This window comes from Atractosteus spatula, chromosome 5, assembly GCF_055471065.1.
Source record: "Atractosteus spatula isolate fAtrSpa1 chromosome 5, fAtrSpa1.hap1, whole genome shotgun sequence".
NCBI classification, from domain to species: Eukaryota; Metazoa; Chordata; class Actinopteri; order Semionotiformes; family Lepisosteidae; genus Atractosteus; species Atractosteus spatula.
The window spans coordinates 9,549,925-9,574,291 of record NC_142710.1 but is presented as its reverse complement, the minus strand read 5'-3'; the positions used below and the strand labels follow the sequence as shown (position 1 = coordinate 9,574,291).

General features: G+C 48.8%; 2 protein-coding genes across 8 annotated transcripts in view; one reads left to right on the top strand and one right to left on the bottom strand.

Annotated features, from left to right (window-relative positions):
- Positions 1-24,367, bottom strand: part of LOC148834015 (butyrophilin subfamily 1 member A1-like) — a 318,969-nt gene that overhangs the window by 42,742 nt on the left and 251,860 nt on the right. The window lies entirely within an intron of this gene.
- The window catches only part of LOC148834022 (butyrophilin subfamily 1 member A1-like), a 46,790-nt gene continuing 22,990 nt past the window's right edge, over positions 568-24,367 (top strand). The window contains exons 1-4 of the mRNA XM_088916261.1: positions 568-3,899; positions 4,195-4,310; positions 5,907-5,981; positions 8,974-9,321. Of these exons, the coding sequence (XP_088772387.1) occupies positions 5,909-5,981; positions 8,974-9,321 (421 nt within the window). The 5' untranslated portion in view covers positions 568-3,899; positions 4,195-4,310; positions 5,907-5,908. The remainder of the gene's footprint in view (positions 3,900-4,194; positions 4,311-5,906; positions 5,982-8,973; positions 9,322-24,367) is intronic.

The following is a 24,367-nucleotide window of genomic DNA, read 5'->3' as shown; positions in this document are numbered from 1 at the left end:
AGGAGGTCTCCCATCCAGGTACTGACCAGGCTCACACCTGCTGAGGTCCAGTGGGTTACCAGTTGTGAGTTGCAAGGTGATATGGCTGCTGACCATATAGCCATCTGTAACCTATTGCATCTAGATTTCTCAGTAGTTACTTACAATAGTTGTGACAATGTGCTCTTTTCCTCTTTGTGACTGTGTAGTGTACAGCAGTAACACAGTCAGAGTGTCCCTCAGTCCTAAAAGGACAGATGTGTTCTTGCACACAGTGTGAGCCAGGTAGAGAGGACATACTGCAGACAGAAAACAAGATGTACAGGCTTTTTGTACCTCTGGAGGATCTTATATTACAGTTGTGTTAAGACTCAGTGTGTTATGAACTAGTGTCCTGTCAAGAGTGTATCCTGTCTTGTGCTCATTGCATGCTGATGTAGTATCCTCTCACAAGGCACCGGTAATGTAGGGGTTTGGGCATTTACTGGGACAATTATTAATTGTGGCAGTAAGTCACAAAATGATTCTTTTGATGGCATTAGAATCCAGCCTTGCGGGATAACTCGAACAACGCACACACATGGGTACTAATACATTTATTAATACATAGAATGTGCATATAAACTTAACAGATCTTACAGTGAGGGTTAGCAGAATACAACAGGTATATATTCAATCACGAAGAGTTACATATACCAAGGGGGACATACGTTCAGTATATCATTTGTTTAGACCGTTTCGTAAATGAACTTGGTTACAACTTCTACACTAGATACTCAAAGCAAGTACATAACTCTTAGGAATTAAATTGATATCAACTGGTTGGGATAACAATTGAATTCTCGAGCAGTAATGCAGTGAAGTTGAATACTCATCCAAACTCTGGGGATTCAGATCTCCTGCAGGCACAAAGAACAGTGGCAGGCTGGTTGCTGTGTCCAGTCGGCGCTCTCTGGCTCGGTGCCAAGCAGTGCACGGTGTGGCTTGCGACGTGCTCACTAAAGACTCGCTAGTTAGTGCTGGCGGAACTAGCAGAGTTTGAGCACAGGAGAAGAGTGACTGTGGGTCCCAGCAGGTCAGGAAGAGGACCGGTTCGTTCCTGGTGAAGAGCTCGTTCTGAATAGTGATTCAGCTGTCCACAGTTCTGACCTGTTCACGAGGCTTGCTGCTGGTGCTAACCTCGGGTGGATCCTCTGGTTACGTGCTGGCCACCTCCACTCTCGACTCTTAGAACAAAGGAAAGTCCTGCACTCGGACACACTGGCCGTTACGTGGTAGTCTGGGCTGAGTCTCAGGATGTTTTGGAGGTGCTCTGAGGCTGAATGTCCTGCGCTTGGGAACTGTGTTCCCTTGGGAACTGTTCTGCCTTTCCCAACTGTCCTGCCCCGCGGGCCGTCCTGCCCTTTGGAACCGTTTTACGAACTGTTCTTTGCTCTGTGTTGCCTGTTTTTACCTGGAGGCACTGCAGGTTGTTCATTGGTTAAAAGCTTCCTGGGCATCAGAGACCCACGTGGGGTTAACCTGCCAGTTCCTGATTGGCTGATGATGAGTAACCATGCACTCTGACCTTAGGGTCGTAAACCAACTTTAAATAACACTTTCCCTTGAAATCTCAGACTTTTAGGCGCCTCAAATGAGCATTTATTAAGGTGGTTGATGGGTACCAGCTTTTGGGAGATGCTCCTTATCAGGACACTCTATCAGCTAGAAAAACCTTAATTGAACCAAATGGAATGGCCTCTCTTTATCACGCACCACTGAGATGAAGGAGAGAGGGACTGGCGAGGGAGCAGAAACCTTAATTCCTGTACTTTAATAAACCTCACCGCTACAAGTACATTTAAGTCGTTAGTGGACTGGAACATATTTTCCTCCAGTATTTGCCTGTACTTTGCTCTGTCCATTATACCTGCAATCCTAACAAGCTCTACAGTCTCTGCTGAGGAGGAGCAGCCCCACAGCATGATGCTGTCCCCACCCTGCTTGCCTGCAGAGACAGTGCTGACAGGAGATCTGCTGTGCTGGGTCTGTGTCAGATGTACTGTAACACTCAGCATTTATACAAGAAAGTTGCAATTGGGTCTAATCTAACACCTTGTGCCATTTTTTTTTTCCCCAGAATCACTGTGGTGCTTCATGAAAGCTCCATGCAGGATTTTAGACATGTCTTTTTTCAGATCCATTCAAGCCCCACTGTGGAGTGCTGGAATATTGTTGAGCCACAGACAACATCCTCCAGTCTCAGCCACTGTCCTCTAACTCTTCCTGTGTCTGTCCTCCTCACGGTGTGCTCCTTGTCTGTGTGCTCAGTGTGGAGGGACAGTCTGATCCAGGTGGTGTCTGGTTCTCTTCTCCATCTGATTGATCCACTTCACCTCAAAGAGATGCTTAGACTTTGAAACAGTTTTATATTCCTTTCCTGATCTTTTCTCCAATTTTGACACCAAAATTATGCTCACAGTCCTCAAACACCTCTCTTCACTACCTTTCCCAGCAGATCTTTATATACGGCAGCTGCTTTGCTGTTTAGAGACACCCCTCAGTCTGCTGATGTTCAGGCCCAGGGAGCACTTGGGTTCCCCCTGTGCCATCAGGACTCCTCTCTCTCAGCTGTGGGGGGCAGGTGCTGTAAGGATGTGTAGTTTAACACCCTGTGCAGACGGTATAATCCGGAAGGGACTGGAAAAGGGCTACAGGGAAAACACAGTCAGGGAGAGAAGGGATGGCGAACAGGGGGCGGTGCTGATGGTGATCAGGTGCAAGGGGGGAGCGCAGGCGTCCAGGGAACAGTCCAATGTAGGAAATCCGGGCGCAGTCCAAAATCCAAAACCAGGGAATCCATCCAAGACAAGACGATTAAAAGCAGGAACAGGGACATGGAACAAGGAGATTAAAAATGGAGTGACGAGGCCAGGCGCTCCAAGCCCCGGACTCAGCTGGTCTGGACGGCGTCAGGAAGCCTGTGCCCTCAAGCCGCGGAAGTAGGGTGACTTGATGGTAGGAGGGCCTTCGGGCGTCTGTCTTCCAATGCAGAGCCCTGAGCTTCTGGAGCACCGGGTTTAAATAAAGAAACAAGACGGGCAGCTGAACGTGATAATGAACTCAACACAAAAGTGTCTGAGCGCCCTCTAGAGGAGGGATGACGATGGTGACAGGTACACTCTACCTCACCCAGCGGTGCTCCACTCCTCCAGGTGCTGACGCCTCCAGTTAGCCCTGGTGCAGCTGGTTGTTTCTTCATCACCATTGAACCTGGCAAAGGAACCAGCACACAGCCCCCCTGTCCAGCACCTGTGAGCCCCTTCTGTTCTCAAGCACCCCTCACTTGCAGAGCCCACAGGCCTGTAAACCTGCCTCATCATCACTAGAGACAAGATCTCTCTACTGGAGATCTCACACGCTCTCCTTCCAGACTGGACTCTGGACAATTCCCTTTTCTCCCAGGAGGTCTTACTTAGTCAGGAGGAGGCTGATTCTACACACATCTTATCTTGACAGCTCCTTTCCCTCACTCAGGATCTCACTGCCTCACAGGCAGGTAATCAGGAGCTGAACTTCTCCTTTAAGAGAGAGAAGAGCCACATCCTGCGGCATGTGGACCAGAGGAGCCTGGCTTCAGCTTGATATACTTGTTTTACAGAAATGTCCCAGAGCTCCTGCATTCTTGAACACTGATCTGTGCTCGAGCTGCATAATCACAACAACACACCCTGAAGCCACTGCCCAGTTTCCCAGAATCCTCTCCTGTCTCTTTGTAAGTGAAAGTGAACATAGTCCTTTACTGCAATAAAGAGGGTGTCAGAAGTAAAGTGAGCAGGTTGCTTTTCAAATCTAATTATAAAAAGGCATCAAACAATCTTATTTTCTTTCTGAACAATAGAAAGTGGAGCTCAGACCAGTATGATCAGAGTATCCAGCCTGTAAGTATCCTGTCATTCTCACATCAGTTAACAACACAGTGTACTGTAGGGTGAGGCCTGTCCTGTAGCAGTCAGACCGTACAGATATTCACACGACAGATTAATTATTAATGTGTATCTGAAGGTGTATAATATCACAGTTTTCACTGTATTTTCTCTGTAATTATTAATCTGAATCTGAAAGTGCAGGATATCACTGTTTTCACTGGATTTTCACTGTATTGGATCTAACAGGCAAACAGTAAATTTCATGGCTTCTGCTGAAGGTTTTTCTTTCACTTTGTGTTTCCTGTAGTTGAATGGCGTTTCTCTCTCTCAGAACAACATCTCTCAACACTGCAAAGACAAAAAACTTCACTCTGAATCTGGACTGTAATTAATACTGTAAACATCCTGTTAGTATAAAAACAGGTGAGTATAAATCTGCTTTGTTATTGTCTAGCTGTATAAGAAGACAATAAATGTTTTATATATATATATTTCTGAACCTTGTAGGTTTAATTCAGTATAATGTACTGCAGAGATCAATGACAATGTATGTATAGAACAAATTGAGTGTAAATCTGGTACAGTATGTTATCATCCATCTTTAAAAGGAGACAGGAACCCTGCTCTATTTCCACACATTGTATTGTCAAATAAAGTAGTGTTCCTTTCTTTATAGTGCACAGCTAGAGTCAGAGTAGTAGCTGCTGTGTGCTGGAGTGACAGTGAGATCAGTCAGATCCAGCAGTGTGTGAGTGAACAGTCAGGTCAGGACTGAAGCTGCTGTGTGCTGGAGTGACAGTGAGATCAGTCAGGTACAGCAGTGAATGAGTGAACAGTCAGGTCAGGACTGAAGCTGCTGTGTGCTGGAGTGACAGTGAGATCAGTCAGATCCAGCAGTGTGTGAGTGAACAGTCAGGTCAGGACTGAAGCTGCTGTGTGCTGGAGTGACAGTGAGATCAGTCAGATCCAGCATTGTGTGAGTGAACAGTCAGGTCAGGACTGAAGCTGCTGTGTGCTGGAGTGACAGTGAGATCAGTCAGGTACAGCAGTGTGTGAGTGAACAGTCAGGTCAGGACTGAAGCTGCTGTGTGCTGGAGTGACAGTGAGATCAGTCAGATCCAGCAGTGTGTGAGTGAACAGTCAGGTCAGGACTGAAGCTGTTGTGTGCTGGAGTGACAGTGAGATCAGTCAGATCCAGCAGTGTGTGAGTGAACAGTCAGGTCAGGACTGAAGCTGCTGTGTGCTGGAGTGACAGTGAGATCAGTCAGGTACAGCAGTGTGTGAGTGAACAGTCAGGTCAGGACTGAAGCTGCTGTGTGCTGGAGTGACAGTGAGATCAGTCAGGTACAGCAGTGTGTGAGTGAACAGTCAGGTCAGGACTGAAGCTGCTGTGTGCTGGAGTGACAGTGAGATCAGTCAGGTACAGCAGTGTGTGAGTGAACAGTCAGGTCAGGACTGAAGCTGCTGTGTGCTGGAGTGACAGTGAGATCAGTCAGATCCAGCAGTGTGTGAGTGAACAGTCAGGTCAGGACTGAAGCTGCTGTGTGCTGGAGTGACAGTGAGATCAGTCAGGTACAGCAGTGTGTGAGTGAACAGTCAGTCAGGACTGAAGCTGCTGTGTGCTGGAGTGACAGTGAGATCAGTCAGGTACAGCAGTGTGTGAGTGAACAGTCAGGTCAGGACTGAAGCTGCTGTGTGCTGGAGTGACAGTGAGATCAGTCAGATCCAGCAGTGTGTGAGTGAACAGTCAGGTCAGGACTGAAGCTGCTGTGTGCTGGAGTGACAGTGAGATCAGTCAGGTACAGCAGTGTGTGAGTGAACAGTCAGGTCAGGACTGAAGCTGCTGTGTGCTGGAGTGACAGTGAAATCAGTCAGATTCAGTGATTGAAGTCAGTGACAGCTGTTTCAGTAAGCTTTTTATTAAAGTGTACTGCCAGCATCTTCAGAGACATTTGATCTCCCTCAGTATTTCTTTATTTCAGAGATGATGTGTAAATAATAAGTGTTTCCTTATTTCAGAGATGGAGTCTGACCAGTCACAGTGGCTCTTTCTGACTCTGCTGTTTCTCCACCAGTCCTGTGTCTCAGGATCAGGTACAGTGAGACTCTTATTGATGTTTTAAGTGATAATCTAACTGAAATCCTGACCTCACACTAATGCCTAAAATTTCTTATAAGGTCTTAGAATCAAACTTCAAAAGCACATAGTTAAAAAAAACATAATGTTTTTAGGTTGTGTGTCTCTGCTCCTTATTGCTATTCAGTGGTATGAACATAAGGAAGTACCTAATGATCACAACAGTGCTCTGAGATGAGTCCTGAAGTGCTGAAAGCCTGTGGAAGAGGAGGCAGAAAGCTGATGAGGGCTTGTTGCAGGACAGCAGTTCTGGTTCTGTTGTGATACTGTTGCTCTGGTCACCTGTCGTTGGTGTGTCACAGTCAGCAGGGAGGACAGTCTTCCTAATTGATGACACGGATAGCTGGGAGTGCTGGGAACCAGTCACTTGATAACAAACACTGATAGGAGCTGAGCTTGTAAAAGCTGAAGGTCTATTGGAGACTCATCTATCAAGACTCATCTAATAAGAATGACAGAACTGTTTTCGAAAAATAAGTTCCATAACCAAAGCCATGCTTTGCAATTTGAAGTGAGGATTACATGCTGATGGAATCTGCTGAGATCTAGATAATACAAATGAATCTTCAGTGTTGTTGACCCTGCAAAGACAAGAGTTTCTCTTGTGTGTGAAACCTATTGGACAAGTCAGTAGAAAGATACAACTGAATGAAGTCCCCAATGGACTGAGCAGTCTGTTCTTGTTATCAGCTTTTCTTCTGTGTCTAGATGTTACAGAATATCTTAATTTGTGTTTAATAAACTTCTGCATAAATCCGTGAACCATTCAGGTCTCTGTAGAGTACAAACAGCTGTGCCTCCTTTGCTTATGGGTTCATCAACAGTTTAATCTGGGTTCTGTGTATGAAGTGTTTCAGTATATACTTATGGGCTGAACAGTCTGTTCTTGTCATCAACCTTTCTTCTGCTCATGATGTTGTGTCTCAGTTTGGGATCAATGTCCTCCACAGAGTCACTCTGTCATCAGACCCCTGAGCACCTGTGGGCTGAGCTGACAGACTCAGAGACAGTGTCAATCATGGCCAAGTCACACTATTGACCTGAGAGCTGCTTCACACTCTCTGCCAGTCTGTGCCTCAGTGTGTGAGTTAATGTTGGCTACATCAGGTACTCATTACTTACAGAGGGAGTCCTGGAGTGACCCAAACCACACAGGACATTACAACATGTCTGTAGTGTGTTTATGAAAGATGGAGTGATGATACAGCCAACACTTGTAGAAGAACCCTGACTGGATCTTGCCTGTAGTTCATCCCCATTCTGGGTTGTGTGTCTAGATGTTGGTGAATATCTTATTTTGTGTTGTAAAAAGTTCAAGTTTATTGTCATTATACTCATATACAGGTATATGGTATAATGAAATGCTATTTAGCTAGCTCTCGGACATAAGTAGTACAAAGAGAAAAAAAAACAACAACAACTATACAATTGTGTAACAAAAGAAAGACAGAGACAACAGGCAAAAAACAACAACAGACAACAGGCAAAAAACAACAACAGACAACAGGCAAAAAACAACAACAGACAACAGGCAAAAAACAACAACAGGCAATGTGCAAAACAGCAAAAAGGTAACAGGTTATGTGCAAAAATATGCATCAACAGAATGAAACAAAGGGATAGAAATTATGGGGAGTGAGCTTTTGACATGTTTGGTAGAGGTAGATTTTCAATGTGTGTTTGGGTTTTTGGTAAGAAAGAAAGAAAGGAAGAAGGAAGAAGGCACTGTGAGGCTCAGATCATAGGTGAGAGGTGAGAGTGAGAGTGAGAGAGGCTGGGAATTTAACAGTTTGATAGTGCTGGGGTAAAAACTGTCTCTGAGTCTGGTAGTCCGGGCCCGAATGCTCCGGTACCGTTTTCCAGATGGTAGCAGATCATGAAGTCTGTAGCTGGGGTGTGTGGGGTCTTTGATTATGCTCAGAGCTTTCCTCAAGCACCGTCTGTCATAAATGTCCTGGATAGATGGGAGGGCAACCCCAGTGATGGACTGGGCAGTTTTCACCACTCGCTGTAGGGCTTTGCAGTCAGCAATACTGCAGTTGCCATACCACACTGTGATGCAGCCTGTCAGTATGCTTTCTGTAGTGCATCTGTAAAAGTTAGTGAGGATCTGGGGACATATCTTAGACTTCTTCAACCATCTTAGTAAGTACAGGTGCTGTTGCGCTTTCTTGATCAGACAGGTGTTGTTGAGAGACCATGTGAGGCCCTCGGTGATATGGACACCAAGGAATTTAAAGTTTAAAGTGTCAGTCTGGGATCAATGTCCTCCACTGAGTCACTGAGTCATCTTTGTGGAAGATGGAGAGATGTTACAACTGACACTTGTTGAAGGAGCCTGACTGGATCTTGCCTGTAGTTCATCTTCATTCTGTGTTGTGTGTCTAGATGTTGGTGAATATCTTATTTTGTATTGTAAAAACTGCTGAATAAAACCTGGAATCATTCAGGTCCATGGCTACATCCCACTGTGCCTCCTGTGTTTATGTGTTCAGATTGTGTTGGAAGTTTTAATCAGCAGTCTGAGCTCTGTATGTGAATTGTTTCAGTAGATAAAGGACCCGAGGTCAGAGTCAAAGACACAGATAAAGAGCCTGATTTAACCCTCTACTGTCACTGCAGAGTAACAGACCCTCAGTGAACACAGTCACAGCTCTTCTATCAGTGAGTGAAGGTGAGGATCTGAGTGTCCTGGGCGAGAGATCCAGACCCCAGTTTGGGAAACACTGGTGTGGGGAAGAGGAGCAGATGGTGAGATGAGACTCACTGATCTTCAGTGCTCCTCAGTCACATGTGGGTCTGAATCAGTGATGGGCTGTTTGTAGAAAACACTGTGTGTCACTGAGCTGCTCTGCTTTATTCTGCCAGTGATGAGTCTACAGTTTGTCTCAGAGTGTTTGTCTGTGTTGAGGTTGAAGACTCATGTCAGCTGTGCTCTTTCTCTTTCAGAGAGGTTTGAGGTTCGAGGTCCAGCTGCTCCTGTGATTGTTTTCCCTGGTGAAGACGCTGTTCTGCCCTGTTACCTCTCACCAGACATCAGTGCTAAGGACCTAGAGATCAGGTGGTTTAGAAAGGATAACTTTGACTTTGTGTGTTTGTATAAATCAGGCCAGTATAACCTTGTGAGACAGAACTCCGCCTACAGGGACAGGGCTGGTCTATTCCTGCAGGAGCTCCACAGAGGCAATGTGTCTTTAACACTGAGAGATGTGAGACGCTCTGACCATGGACAGTACACATGCATGGTTGTGTCTGAACAGATGGAGGATGACACTGTTATTGACCTGGGTGTGAGAGGTGAGTGTCTTTCGGTTGGATTTTCTTTCAGTCAGTGTCAAAACAGCACTACACAACACAGTACAACACGACACTACGCAACACAGTGTAGAGGTTTGATGGGTTTACTGAGACAATTATTAATTGTAGCAGTAATCACGAGGTCGTTCGTTGTAGCTTTTAGAAAATCAATCGTCAGAACAACTAACAACGCACACACACGGGTTCAATACACGAGATACATTTATTAATATAAATTGTGCACCAAACATATACTAGTCTGCCTGGATACGAGCGGCAGACCTTACTGTGAGGGTTATCAATATACAAGGTATATAATCTCGAAGAGATGCAAACACAAAGAGATACACAACAGAGAATACATGTCAATATATATCGTTTGGTTACCAAATCGCTAATCAGTGTTATTACCCACTGTTACTCTAAACTCGGAAGTAAATACATTACTCATGAATTAAATTGATAACAACTTGTGTTGAGGTACAATTGAATTCTCGAGACGCAATGTAGAACATGGGGTTTACTTATCCACTGTGTATGGATTTGGAATTTCCCGGCACGAACACCAAACCAGCTGACAGGCTCTGTTGCAGCCTCTATTCCAGCGGTTGTCCAATGGGCATTGTCCCGGCGTCCTCTGGCTACCGGCCAACCAGTCGAGGCCCAGCTCGGAGTAGGACAGCCGGAGGAATCTGACTGCGGCGCGCAGGGCAGTCGTTGCTCCGAGGGGATCTACCAGCAGTCCGGCTGGCTAGTAGAAAGTCTCTATGCACAGAGTGTGACCGCGAGTCCTCACAAGTCACTCTTTTGCCTGGGAAGAAGCTGGTTCGTTCCCGGTCCAGCGCTGCTTCTGAATAAGCTATTCAGGTTGTCGACGAGGGTCCAACTGTAGGCTGCCGTTGATCAAGCGGAGCATTCACGTTGGTAGAATTCTGAGTACGTACGGGATCCTCGGCCTCGCGCTTAGAACAAAGTCCAAGTCCTTTTGCAGACAACAGCAGTTGTCACGTGATTGTCTCTGAGGATGCGCGAAAATGGCCAAGGAGAGCCCCGATCTGAGCTTGCGCTCCCTTTTTGATCAAGACCCAGATGTGTGCTGATTGGTTGAGAGTTTGGTGGGCATTGGAGACCCACGTGGTATTACCAGTCCCTGATTGGTTGGTCAAGGTGAGATATAAGTCACTTACTCCTGACACTTAGGAATGCAGTCCAGATGTCCATCTGGCACTCCCTAGACAGATAGGCGCCAGTGGATGACCATTGATCATGATAGCCAGGCTTAGCTAAGTGCATCCCCGTTTGGGAGCTTGCTTCTTATCAAAAGAAAACATCTTAAATCAGCCTGCATGAATACTTTCTCTGTGGCTGCACCACAGAGATGAAGGGTGAGATGGGGCCTCCTTTAGGAAAGCATACCAACGCTTAATTCTGTCTTATTAACAAGCATTGCCGCTACAACAGTACAACACTTCCCAGTCTGCACAGGCAGGGACATTAGAGAGCACTGAGGTTCCTGTGTTGTGATGTCAGTTCAGTCCTCACATTAGCACACTTGGGAACTTTGGGATTTAGCTGTGCATGAAGTTGCAGGCTAGTTAATACAGTACTATCTGGAGATCATCTCCAGCTCTGAGCTCAATTGCAATGAAAAAGCCTGTGAAACAAAGAAGGAGAGCAGCTGAACTTGTGCTTGTACTTGGTGCGGTGCTGAGGACTCAACATTGTTGTTTTTCTAATTAACATGCAGGGACACCAAATCAGAACATTTCAATTAATCTGATCAGTAAATTAATATGTAGGCCACACGAATAAATAATAATTAGTCTGTCTCATGTTTATATATATATATAACTGCATGTCCCTGTCGACTATTTTATGACCTGCATCATGCTAAAATACATAACTAATAAAATAAAAAATAAGTATGTAACTTGTAATGCAATGCATCATGACACCCGAAGAAGACTCCATAGCCGAAACGTTGTGTTTCTTCTCTTTTCAGCTGGAATAAACCTTTACTTGTTACAGAACAGAAACAAGTACAGCAGCTGCGGGTTTGAGGCTGACCATGAATCGTATTATAACTGCTTCCATTTCTGTTGATAAATGATACAGATTCGTACTGAGATCCTTCAGACGAATAAGCAAACACATCACTGTTGGAGAAAAAGGTTCGCTGTGAGAAACGCAGAGAGTTTATTGTGTATGCATACAGGAATGACATGCTCACAAAGTAGCAGTGCGATCCCAAGGTATGAGTCGAAGAACTGTGGTTTATATGCAAGAGTAAGCACAAAAGACGAAAGTAATTCCCGATACGTTTTCCCCTATTGACATATTTCTACATTAAAGGAGAATTCTTGTGAAAGCGGACAGTTTGTTCAGAGCTTCTGGGAGTGCTTAACCCTTTTCCTTCACTGTTTTGGTTATATTTATAGGCTACATGTGTGTCTGCAATACTATACATTTTCAGGGCTGCATCTGTGGCTCTTCATCTAAGAGTTTTTAAATTGTGTTTGTGGATCTTTTGTGAGTTAGATGCATAAGTTATAGGGGTGTCAAACACTGACTGGCAAAGGTATGTACTGCATATTTCTTACAGCGGAATAGCATATCATTACAAAAGCACTATCTAATGCGCAATAGTATCAGTAATTTTATTTCTTAAACAGAATTAGCATTAATATAAGCTGCTGCTACGTGGTAGTGGATTTAATCTACAAGTAAAAAAAAATTTAAACTTAGGAGACTTCTGTAAGAGATCTTTTCCAGGTCGTTACAGTTTATCGTTGTTGACCTGTCCTTGTGTAAACCAGTGTTTTGCTCGCCTCTCACTGGGTCTGTGTACCAGTCCAGTAAGAGTCACACTGCCGCTGGGTCTGTGTACCAGTCCAGTGAGAGTCACACTGTCACTGGGGCGTGTGTACCAGTCCAGTAAGAGTCACACTGTCACTGAGTCTGTGTACCAGTCCAGGTAGAGTCACACCGTCACTGGGTCTGTGTACCAGTCCAGTGAGAGTCACACTGTCGCTGGGTCTGTGTACCAGTCCAGTGAGAGTCACACTGTCGCTGGGTCTTTGTACCAGTCCAGTGAGAGTCACACTGTCACTGGGGCGTGTGTACCAGTCCAGTGAGAGTCACACCGTCGCTGGGTCTGTGTACCAGTCCAGTGAGAGTCACACTGTCGCTGGGTCTGTGTACCAGTCCAGTGAGAGTCAGACCGTCGCTGGGTCTGTGTAACAGTCCAGTGAGAGTCACACCGTCACTGGGTCTGTGAACCAGTCCAGTAAGAGTCACACCGTCGCTGGGTCTGTGAACCAGTCCAGTAAGAGTCACACCGTCGCTGGGTCTGTGTACCAGTCCAGTGAGAGTCACACCGTCGCTGGGTCTGTGTACCAGTCCAGTGAGAGTCACACAGTCGCTGGGTCTGTGTACCAGTCCAGTGAGAGTCACACCGTCGCTGGGTCTGTGTACCAGTCCAGTGAGAGTCAGACCGTCGCTGGGTCTGTGTACCAGTCCAGTAAGAGTCACACTGCCACTGGGGAGTGTGTACCAGTCCAGTGAGAGTCACACTGTCACTGGGGCGTGTGTACCAGTCCAGTGAGAGTCACACAGTCGCTGGGTCTGTGTACCAGTCCAGGTAGAGTCACACCGTCGCTGGGTCTGTGTACCAGTCCAGGTAGAGTCACACCGTCACTGGGTCTGTGTACCAGTCCAGTAAGAGTCACACTGTCACTGGGGAGTGTGTACCAGTCCAGTGAGAGTCACACTGTCACTGGGTCTGTGTACCAGTCCAGTAAGAGTCACACCGTCACTGGGGCGTGTGTACCAGTCCAGTGAGAGTCACACCGTTGCTGGGTCTGTGTACCAGTCCAGTGAGAGTCGCACCGTCGCTGGGTCTGTGTGCCAGTCCAGTGAGAGTCACACTGTCGCTGGGTCTGTGTACCAGTCCAGGAAGAGTCACACTGTCGCTGGGTCTGTGTACCAGTCCAGTGAGAGTCACACTGTCACTGGGGAGTGTGTACCAGTCCAGTAAGAGTCACACTGTCACTGGGGCATGTGTACCAGTCCAGTAAGAGTCACACTGTTGCTGGGTCTGTGTACCAGTCCAGTGAGAGTCACACTGTCGCTGGGTCTGTGTACCAGTCCAGTGAGAGTCACACTGTCACTGGGGAGTGTGTACCAGTCCAGTGAGAGTCGCACCGTCGCTGGGTCTGTGTACCAGTCCAGTGAGAGTCACACTGTCGCTGGGTCTGTGTACCAGTCCAGGAAGAGTCACACTGTCGCTGGGTCTGTGTACCAGTCCAGTGAGAGTCACACTGTCACTGGGGAGTGTGTACCAGTCAAGTGAGAGTCACACTGTCACTGGGTCTGTGTACCAGTCCAGTGAGAGTCACACTGTCACTGGGGAGTGTGTACCAGTCCAGTGAGAGTCACACCGTCGCTGGGTCTGTGTACCAGTCCAGGAAGAGTCACACTGTCGCTGGGTCTGTGTACCAGTCCAGTGAGAGTCACACTGTCACTGGGGAGTGTGTACCAGTCCAGTAAGAGTCACACTGTCACTGGGGCATGTGTACCAGTCCAGCGAGAGTCACACCGTCGCTGGGTCTGTGTACCAGTCCAGTGAGAGTCACACAGTCGCTGGGTCTGTGTACCAGTCCAGTGAGAGTCAGACCGTCGCTGGGTCTGTGTACCAGTCCAGTAAGAGTCACACTGCCACTGGGGAGTGTGTACCAGTCCAGTGAGAGTTACACTGTCACTGGGGCGTGTGTACCAGTCCAGTGAGAGTCACACAGTCGCTGGGTCTGTGTACCAGTCCAGGTAGAGTCACACCGTCGCTGGGTCTGTGTACCAGTCCAGGTAGAGTCACACCGTCACTGGGTCTGTGTACCAGTCCAGTAAGAGTCACACTGTCACTGGGGAGTGTGTACCAGTCCAGTGAGAGTCACACTGTCACTGGGTCTGTGTACCAGTCCAGTAAGAGTCACACCGTCACTGGGGCGTGTGTACCAGTCCAGTGAGAGTCACACCGTTGCTGGGTCTGTGTACCAGTCCAGTGAGAGTCGCACCGTCGCTGGGTCTGTGTGCCAGTCCAGTGAGAGTCACACTGTCGCTGGGTCTGTGTACCAGTCCAGGAAGAGTCACACTGTCGCTGGGTCTGTGTACCAGTCCAGTGAGAGTCACACTGTCACTGGGGAGTGTGTACCAGTCCAGTAAGAGTCACACTGTCACTGGGGCATGTGTACCAGTCCAGTAAGAGTCACACTGTTGCTGGGTCTGTGTACCAGTCCAGTGAGAGTCACACTGTCGCTGGGTCTGTGTACCAGTCCAGTGAGAGTCACACTGTCACTGGGGAGTGTGTACCAGTCCAGTGAGAGTCGCACCGTCGCTGGGTCTGTGTACCAGTCCAGTGAGAGTCACACTGTCGCTGGGTCTGTGTACCAGTCCAGGAAGAGTCACACTGTCGCTGGGTCTGTGTACCAGTCCAGTGAGAGTCACACTGTCACTGGGGAGTGTGTACCAGTCAAGTGAGAGTCACACTGTCACTGGGTCTGTGTACCAGTCCAGTGAGAGTCACACTGTCACTGGGGAGTGTGTACCAGTCCAGTGAGAGTCACACCGTCGCTGGGTCTGTGTACCAGTCCAGGAAGAGTCACACTGTCGCTGGGTCTGTGTACCAGTCCAGTGAGAGTCACACTGTCACTGGGGAGTGTGTACCAGTCCAGTAAGAGTCACACTGTCACTGGGGCATGTGTACCAGTCCAGTGAGAGTCACACCGTCGCTGGGTCTGTGTACCAGTCCAGTGAGAGTCACACAGTCGCTGGGTCTGTGTACCAGTCCAGTGAGAGTCACACCGTCGCTGGGTCTGTGTACCAGTCCAGTGAGAGTCACACCGTCGCTGGGTCTGTGTACCAGTCCAGTGAGAGTCACACAGTCGCTGGGTCTGTGTACCAGTCCAGGTAGAGTCACACCGTCACTGGGTCTGTGTACCAGTCCAGTGAGAGTCACACTGTCACTGGGGAGTGTGTACCAGTCCAGTAAGAGTCACACTGTCACTGGGGCATGTGTACCAGTCCAGTAAGAGTCACACTGTTGCTGGGTCTGTGTACCAGTCCAGTGAGAGTCACACCGTCGCTGGGTCTGTGTACCAGTCCAGTGAGAGTCACACCGTCGCTGGGTCTGTGTACCAGTCCAGTGAGAGTCACACAGTCGCTGGGTCTGTGTACCAGTCCAGTGAGAGTCACACCGTCGCTGGGTCTGTGTACCAGTCCAGTGAGAGTCACACCGTCGCTGGGTCTGTGTACCAGTCCAGTAAGAGTCACACTGTCACTGGGGAGTGTGTACCAGTCCAGTGAGAGTCACACTGTCACTGGGGCGTGTGTACCAGTCCAGTGAGAGTCACACAGTCGCTGGGTCTGTGTACCAGTCCAGGTAGAGTCACACCGTCGCTGGGTCTGTGTACCAGTCCAGGTAGAGTCACACCGTCACTGGGTCTGTGTACCAGTCCAGTAAGAGTCACACTGTCACTGGGGAGTGTGTACCAGTCCAGTGAGAGTCACACTGTCACTGGGTCTGTGTACCAGTCCAGTAAGAGTCACACCGTCACTGGGGCGTGTGTACCAGTCCAGTGAGAGTCACACCGTTGCTGGGTCTGTGTACCAGTCCAGTGAGAGTCGCACCGTCGCTGGGTCTGTGTACCAGTCCAGTGAGAGTCACACTGTCGCTGGGTCTGTGTACCAGTCCAGGAAGAGTCACACTGTCGCTGGGTCTGTGTACCAGTCCAGTGAGAGTCACACTGTCACTGGGGAGTGTGTACCAGTCCAGTAAGAGTCACACTGTCACTGGGGCATGTGTACCAGTCCAGTAAGAGTCACACTGTTGCTGGGTCTGTGTACCAGTCCAGTGAGAGTCACACTGTCGCTGGGTCTGTGTACCAGTCCAGTGAGAGTCACACTGTCACTGGGGAGTGTGTACCAGTCCAGTGAGAGTCGCACCGTCGCTGGGTCTGTGTACCAGTCCAGTGAGAGTCACACTGTCGCTGGGTCTGTGTACCAGTCCAGTGAGAGTCACACTGTTGCTGGGTCTGTGTACCAGTCCAGGAAGAGTCACACTGTCGCTGGGTCTGTGTACCAGTCCAGTGAGAGTCACACTGTCACTGGGGAGTGTGTACCAGTCAAGTGAGAGTCACACTGTCACTGGGTCTGTGTACCAGTCCAGTGAGAGTCACACTGTCACTGGGGAGTGTGTACCAGTCCAGTGAGAGTCACACCGTCGCTGGGTCTGTGTACCAGTCCAGGAAGAGTCACACTGTCGCTGGGTCTGTGTACCAGTCCAGTGAGAGTCACACTGTCACTGGGGAGTGTGTACCAGTCCAGTAAGAGTCACACTGTCACTGGGGCATGTGTACCAGTCCAGTAAGAGTCACACTGTCGCTGGGTCTGTGTACCAGTCCAGTGAGAGTCACACTGTCGCTGGGTCTGTGTACCAGTCCAGGAAGAGTCACACTGTCGCTGGGTCTGTGTACCAGTCCAGTGAGAGTCACACAGTCGCTGGGTCTGTGTACCAGTCCAGGTAGAGTCACACCGTCACTGGGTCTGTGTACCAGTCCAGTGAGAGTCACACTGTCACTGGGGAGTGTGTACCAGTCCAGTAAGAGTCACACTGTCACTGGGGCATGTGTACCAGTCCAGTAAGAGTCACACTGTCGCTGGGTCTGTGTACCAGTCCAGTGAGAGTCACACTGTCGCTGGGTCTGTGTACCAGTCCAGGAAGAGTCACACTGTCGCTGGGTCTGTGTACCAGTCCAGTGAGAGTCACACAGTCGCTGGGTCTGTGTACCAGTCCAGGTAGAGTCACACCGTCACTGGGTCTGTGTACCAGTCCAGTGAGAGTCACACTGTCACTGGGGAGTGTGTACCAGTCCAGTAAGAGTCACACTGTCACTGGGGCATGTGTACCAGTCCAGTGAGAGTCACACTGTCACTGGGGAGTGTGTACCAGTCCAGTGAGAGTCACACCGTCGCTGGGTCTGTGTACCAGTCCAGGAAGAGTCACACTGTCGCTGGGTCTGTGTACCAGTCCAGTGAGAGTCACACTGTCACTGGGGAGTGTGTACCAGTCCAGTAAGAGTCACACTGTCACTGGGGCATGTGTACCAGTCCAGTAAGAGTCACACTGTCGCTGGGTCTGTGTACCAGTCCAGTGAGAGTCACACTGTCGCTGGGTCTGCGTACCAGTCCAGGAAGAGTCACACTGTCGCTGGGTCTGTGTACCAGTCCAGTGAGAGTCACACTGTCACTGGGGAGTGTGTACCAGTCCAGTAAGAGTCACACTGTCACTGGGGCATGTGTACCAGTCCAGTGAGAGTCACACTGTCACTGGGGAGTGTGTACCAGTCCAGTGAGAGTCACACCGTCGCTGGGTCTGTGTACCAGTCCAGGAAGAGTCACACTGTCGCTGGGTCTGTGTACCAGTCCAGTGAGAGTCACACTGTCACTGGGGAGTGTGTACCAGTCCAGTAAGAGTCACACTGTCACTGGGGCATGTGTACCAGTCCAGTAAGAGTCACACTGTCGCTGGGTCTGTGTACCAGTCCAGTGAGAGTCACACTGTCGCTGGGTCTGTGTACCAGTCCAGGAAGAGTCACACTATCGCTGGGTCTGTGTACCAGTCCAGTGAGAGTCACACTGTCACTGGGGAGTGTGTACCAGTCCAGTAAGAGTCACACTGTCACTGGGGCATGTGTACCAGTCCAGTAAGAGTCACACTGTTGCTGGGTCTGTGTACCAGTCCAGTGAGAGTCACACCGTCGCTGGGTCTGTGTACCAGTCCAGTGAGAGTCACACCGTCGCTGGGTCTGTGTACCAGTCCAGTGAGAGTCACACAGTCGCTGGGTCTGTGTACCAGTCCAGGTAGAGTCACACCGTCACTGGGTCTGTGTACCAGTCCAGTGAGAGTCACACTGTCACTGGGGAGTGTGTACCAGTCCAGTAAGAGTCACACTGTCACTGGGGCATGTGTACCAGTCCAGTAAGAGTCACACTGTTGCTGGGTCTGTGTACCAGTCCAGTGAGAGTCACACCGTCGCTGGGTCTGTGTACCAGTCCAGTGAGAGTCACACCGTCGCTGGGTCTATGTACCAGTCCAGTGAGAGTCAGACCGTCGCTGGGTCTGTGTACCAGTCCAGTAAGAGTCACACTGTCACTGGGGAGTGTGTACCAGTCCAGTGAGAGTCACACTGTCACTGGGGCGTGTGTACCAGTCCAGTGAGAGTCACACAGTCGCTGGGTCTGTGTACCAGTCCAGGTAGAGTCACACCATCGCTGGGTCTGTGTACCAGTCCAGGTAGAGTCACACCGTCACTGGGTCTGTGTACCAGTCCAGTAAGAGTCACACTGTCACTGGGGAGTGTGTACCAGTCCAGTGAGAGTCACACTGTCACTGGGTCTGTGTACCAGTCCAGTAAGAGTCACACCGTCACTGGGGCGTGTGTACCAGTCCAGTGAGAGTCACACCGCTGCTGGGTCTGTGTACCAGTCCAGTGAGAGTCACACCGTCGCTGGGTCTGTGTACCAGTCCAGTGAGAGTCACACAGTCGCTGGGTCTGTGTACCAGTCCAGTGAGAGTCACACCGTCGCTGGGTCTATGTACCAGTCCAGTGAGAGTCAGACCGTCGCTGGGTCTGTGTACCAGTCCAGTAAGAGTCACACTGTCACTGGGGAGTGTGTACCAGTCCAGTGAGAGTCACACTGTCACTGGGGCGTGTGTACCAGTCCAGTGAGAGTCACACAGTCGCTGGGTCTGTGTACCAGTCCAGGTAGAGTCACACCGTCGCTGGGTCTGTGTACCAGTCCAGGTAGAGTCACACCGTCACTGGGTCTGTGTACCAGTCCAGTAAGAGTCACACTGTCACTGGGGAGTGTGTACCAGTCCAGTGAGAGTCACACTGTCACTGGGTCTGTGTACCAGTCCAGTAAGAGTCACACCGTCACTGGGGCGTGTGTACCAGTCCAGTGAGAGTCACACCGTTGCTGGGTCTGTGTACCAGTCCAGTGAGAGTCGCACCGTCGCTGGGTCTGTGTACCAGTCCAGTGAGAGTCACACTGTCGCTGGGTCTGTGTACCAGTCCAGGAAGAGTCACACTGTCGCTGGGTCTGTGTACCAGTCCAGTGAGAGTCACACTGTCACTGGGGAGTGTGTACCAGTCCAGTAAGAGTCACACTGTCACTGGGGCATGTGTACCAGTCCAGTAAGAGTCACACTGTTGCTGGGTCTGTGTACCAGTCCAGTGAGAGTCACACTGTCGCTGGGTCTGTGTACCAGTCCAGTGAGAGTCACACTGTCACTGGGGAGTGTGTACCAGTCCAGTGAGAGTCGCACCGTCGCTGGGTCTGTGTACCAGTCCAGTGAGAGTCACACTGTCGCTGGGTCTGTGTTCCAGTCCAGTGAGAGTCACACTGTCGCTGGGTCTGTGTACCAGTCCAGGAAGAGTCACACTGTCGCTGGGTCTGTGTACCAGTCCAGTGAGAGTCACACTGTCACTGGGGAGTGTGTACCAGTCAAGTGAGAGTCACACTGTCACTGGGTCTGTGTACCAGTCCAGTGAGAGTCACACTGTCACTGGGGAGTGTGTACCAGTCCAGTGAGAGTCACACCGTCGCTGGGTCTGTGTACCAGTCCAGGAAGAGTCACACTGTCGCTGGGTCTGTGTACCAGTCCAGTGAGAGTCACACTGTCACTGGGGAGTGTGTACCAGTCCAGTAAGAGTCACACTGTCACTGGGGCATGTGTACCAGTCCAGTAAGAGTCACACTGTCGCTGGGTCTGTGTACCAGTCCAGTGAGAGTCACACTGTCGCTGGGTCTGTGTACCAGTCCAGGAAGAGTCACACTGTCGCTGGGTCTGTGTACCAGTCCAGTGAGAGTCACACAGTCGCTGGGTCTGTGTACCAGTCCAGGTAGAGTCACACCGTCACTGGGTCTGTGTACCAGTCCAGTGAGAGTCACACTGTCACTGGGGAGTGTGTACCAGTCCAGTAAGAGTCACACTGTCACTGGGGCATGTGTACCAGTCCAGTAAGAGTCACACTGTTGCTGGGTCTGTGTACCAGTCCAGTGAGAGTCACACCGTCGCTGGGTCTGTGTACCAGTCCAGTGAGAGTCACACCGTCGCTGGGTCTGTGTACCAGTCCAGTGAGCGTCACACCGTCGCTGGGTCTGTGTACCAGTCCAGTGAGAGTCACACCGTCGCTGGGTCTGTGTACCAGTCCAGTGAGAGTCACACTGTCACTGGGGAGTGTGTACCAGTCCAGTGAGAGTCACACCGTCGCTGGTTCTGTGTACCAGTCCAGTAAGAGTCACACAGTCGCTGGGTCTGTGTACCAGTCCAGTGAGAGTCACACCGTCGCTGGGTCTGTGTACCAGTCCAGTGAGAGTCACACTGTTGTTGGGTCTGTGTACCAGTCCAGTGAGAGTCACACTGTTGTTGGGTCTGTGTACCAGTCCAGTAAGAGTCACACTGTCACTGGGGCATGTGTACCAGTCCAGTAAGAGTCACACTGTCGCTGGGTCTGTGTACCAGTCCAGTGAGAGTCACACTGTCGCTGGGTCTGTGTACCAGTCCAGAAAGAGTCACACTGTCGCTGGGTCTGTGTACCAGTCCAGTGAGAGTCACACAGTCGCTGGGTCTGTGTACCAGTCCAGGTAGAGTCACACCGTCACTGGGTCTGTGTACCAGTCCAGTGAGAGTCACACTGTCACTGGGGAGTGTGTACCAGTCCAGTAAGAGTCACACTGTCACTGGGGCATGTGTACCAGTCCAGTAAGAGTCACACTGTTGCTGGGTCTGTGTACCAGTCCAGTGAGAGTCACACCGTCGCTGGGTCTGTGTACCAGTCCAGTGAGAGTCACACCGTCGCTGGGTCTGTGTACCAGTCCAGTGAGCGTCACACTGTCGCTGGGTCTGTGTACCAGTCCAGTGAGAGTCACACCGTCGCTGGGTCTGTGTACCAGTCCAGTGAGAGTCACACTGTCACTGGGGAGTGTGTACCAGTCCAGTGAGAGTCACACCGTCGCTGGTTCTGTGTACCAGTCCAGTAAGAGTCACACAGTCGCTGGGTCTGTGTACCAGTCCAGTGAGAGTCACACCGTCGCTGGGTCTGTGTACCAGTCCAGTGAGAGTCACACTGTTGTTGGGTCTGTGTACCAGTCCAGTGAGAGTCACACTGTTGTTGGGTCTGTGTACCAGTCCAGTAAGAGTCACACTGTCACTGGGCAGTGTGTAGTCCAACACAGCCTGGCTCTCGACTGGATGAGCCTCCTGTTCGTCTCCAACACTTTCCAGCTGTTTCACCAGAATTATTACTGGATCACAGCCAAAGAACTGTCATAAATGATCACTTTTAAAAAGATGCCAATAAGAGGTTTTTTTCTTTTACATACCCCTAAATTTGCCAAAATAACTTTATATAACAGTATTATCTGTACTGCCAATTCTTGATTATCCCTGTTTTCCCATGATAACTACAAGTATAGAGTCATATAATTATACAAATACAATAAAATACAATAACCTATTCATTTTCTCAGAACACATGTAAGATGTGAGAGAACATATTTAAAATTTACACCCCATCTAAATATGTATTTCAGTTCTCTTCACTCCCCCATATATCTGATAATTTACTATTTCATATTTACTATTGTTTATTTCTTTCTAAAGGCTCCACATACAGCTACAAGTAAATATATGCATTAAAGTTCATTACTAAGAAATGACACTTATTGATAAATGCATGTACTAATAAACTGCATTATGAATAAATGTGGTTTGACTGAAAACCAATTTTAGTTAAATATTTCAATAATTTTCCAAGAGAGGGATGCATAAATCCATTCCATAGTGACAGTATTATTTCCACTGCTGTATATTTGGGAATGTTCTAATGTGATCCAGTGTTCTGTTCAGTACACTACTAACCACTTTGCTTAAAGCATGTGAAGAGGTATTTAAATTAGTCCCCCACTTCAGTGACCTCTAGAGGGCAGCAGCTGTTACTTTTGGTCCATTGTGATTAAGAACAGGTTTAGTATGGAGCTACAGTCTAATTTCAGCAGTCAGTTGGTCTGAAGGAGGAGCTGTAGTTTGTAGGAGCTGCATGTTAAACTGGGGCTGAACTCCAGTTAGTTACTGCTTCCAGTCTGTTGTAATTGACCCCCCGTGTCTCAGCTCCTGTCAGATCCCACAGGAGCAGCAAAATTTCACATCACTTCTGTGTCTCATCATCAACACAACACAGCTGAGCACGGCACTACACAACACACAACACACAACACTACACATCACAGTAGAACTCAACTCAGTGTCATACAGCAACACCAACTCAACACCACGAAGTGCATTACAACTCAACACTGTTTCAGCGCGGCTTGGTGATGCGGACTGACAGGGACCCAAGTGCAGGGACTCGGGGATCCTCAGCAGCTGGCAGAGAAGGAGCTGGAGACTCACCAGAGACAGCCGGACAGGAACAGGGATGAGACTGGGATCTGGCAGACTGAGGAAAGGATTAGAGATACTGAAAGCAGGCGGCTGTGGGAAGATCAGGGCTTGAATGCAACAAGAGTTCAGAAAGATCAGGTTCCATGTCTCAGATCTCGGGTCTCAAGTTACAGATTTTTTACATTTCATATTTCAGGTCTTGGCTCCCAGGTAACAGGACTCAGGTCTCAGATTTTAGATGTCATGTTTCAGGTGTCAGGTGTCAGGTGTCGGTTCTCAGGACTCAGATCGGGTTTCAGGTTCCAGGTTCCACATCTCAGGTTTCGGAATATTTCAGGTTCACAGGACTTCAGGTGTTTTTCAGAGCAGAGGAAGGGTGAAGCACTTCCTGAAAAAAGCACAGAATATCAGAGCAGCAATCGAGTAGCGCAGACAGTGTTAAATAGATGAGATCAACTGGATGATTGAGTGGGCTGGTTGGAGGATTGGAGGGCTGTACCGACAATTTGAATGCAATTGTGTGTGAGAATGTTACTGTGTCCCGGGACAACTGAGCTACCGGTCACCCGTGCATAAAAATCACAACTCAAAACAGCACAACATTGCATATCACAATCCAGTACACTGCATAGTGCTTTGCAACAAAACACACATCTAAACTACCAACTGTACAGAACACTACACTGAGAGTACACATCACTCAGAAAATCAAGTCTTGCTCCAGTCTTGTGTCACTGTGACACTGATCCCCCTCTCCTACACACAGACAACACTGATATTTCAACTCTTCAGTTCATTTGTCGGTAAATCAGCTGTATTCTGAATGGTGAAACTACATTTGGGAGTTTAAATCCTGACTAAGAAACAACTTTAAACTCTTGATCCTAAACATGTCTATAATTTATATCTAAATTTTCTAATAATGTCTATAAGCAAAGCATGAATACAACTGCATTTACTCCAGTGTACTTTCATCAGCTGTGAAACGTCTCGTGTTGTGTCGAATCCACAGCCCTGGGCTCGCAGCCCTCAGTGTCTCTCCACTCCCCTGGAGGAGATCAGTTCCTCAGTGTCAGCAGCTACATCCCAGTCAAACAGGAGTCCAACATCTTCTCCTGCCTGGTGAGAAGTGCTCTTCCTGAGCCAGACTGGGGATCTCAGCTCCACATAGCCAGTGAGTATTAAACAAGAACACCGGAGCTCACCTGCAACACAGCTGAGGTATAACACACACCCAGGATATAACACACCTGGGACACTGAACACAACCTGCACGAGGAGCTTATTATCATCACTCAAGGCTTAATATTTACTCTGCTCTGTAATGCTCACCTAATTTGTATTCATGAATTCATGACAAGTGTTAAATGTTTAATCCATGCTAAAAAGAAAAGAAACACAAGATTTTGGCTGTGGAGACTTCTTCAGGTGTGAGAGAGAGAAAAATTGAAATGATTTCCTGATTTCCTGAAAATCAGGATTTACTGAAATTTCCTGAAATTATTTTCCTCTCCCTCCCACAGCCAGTTAAATGAGGTTTTTCCT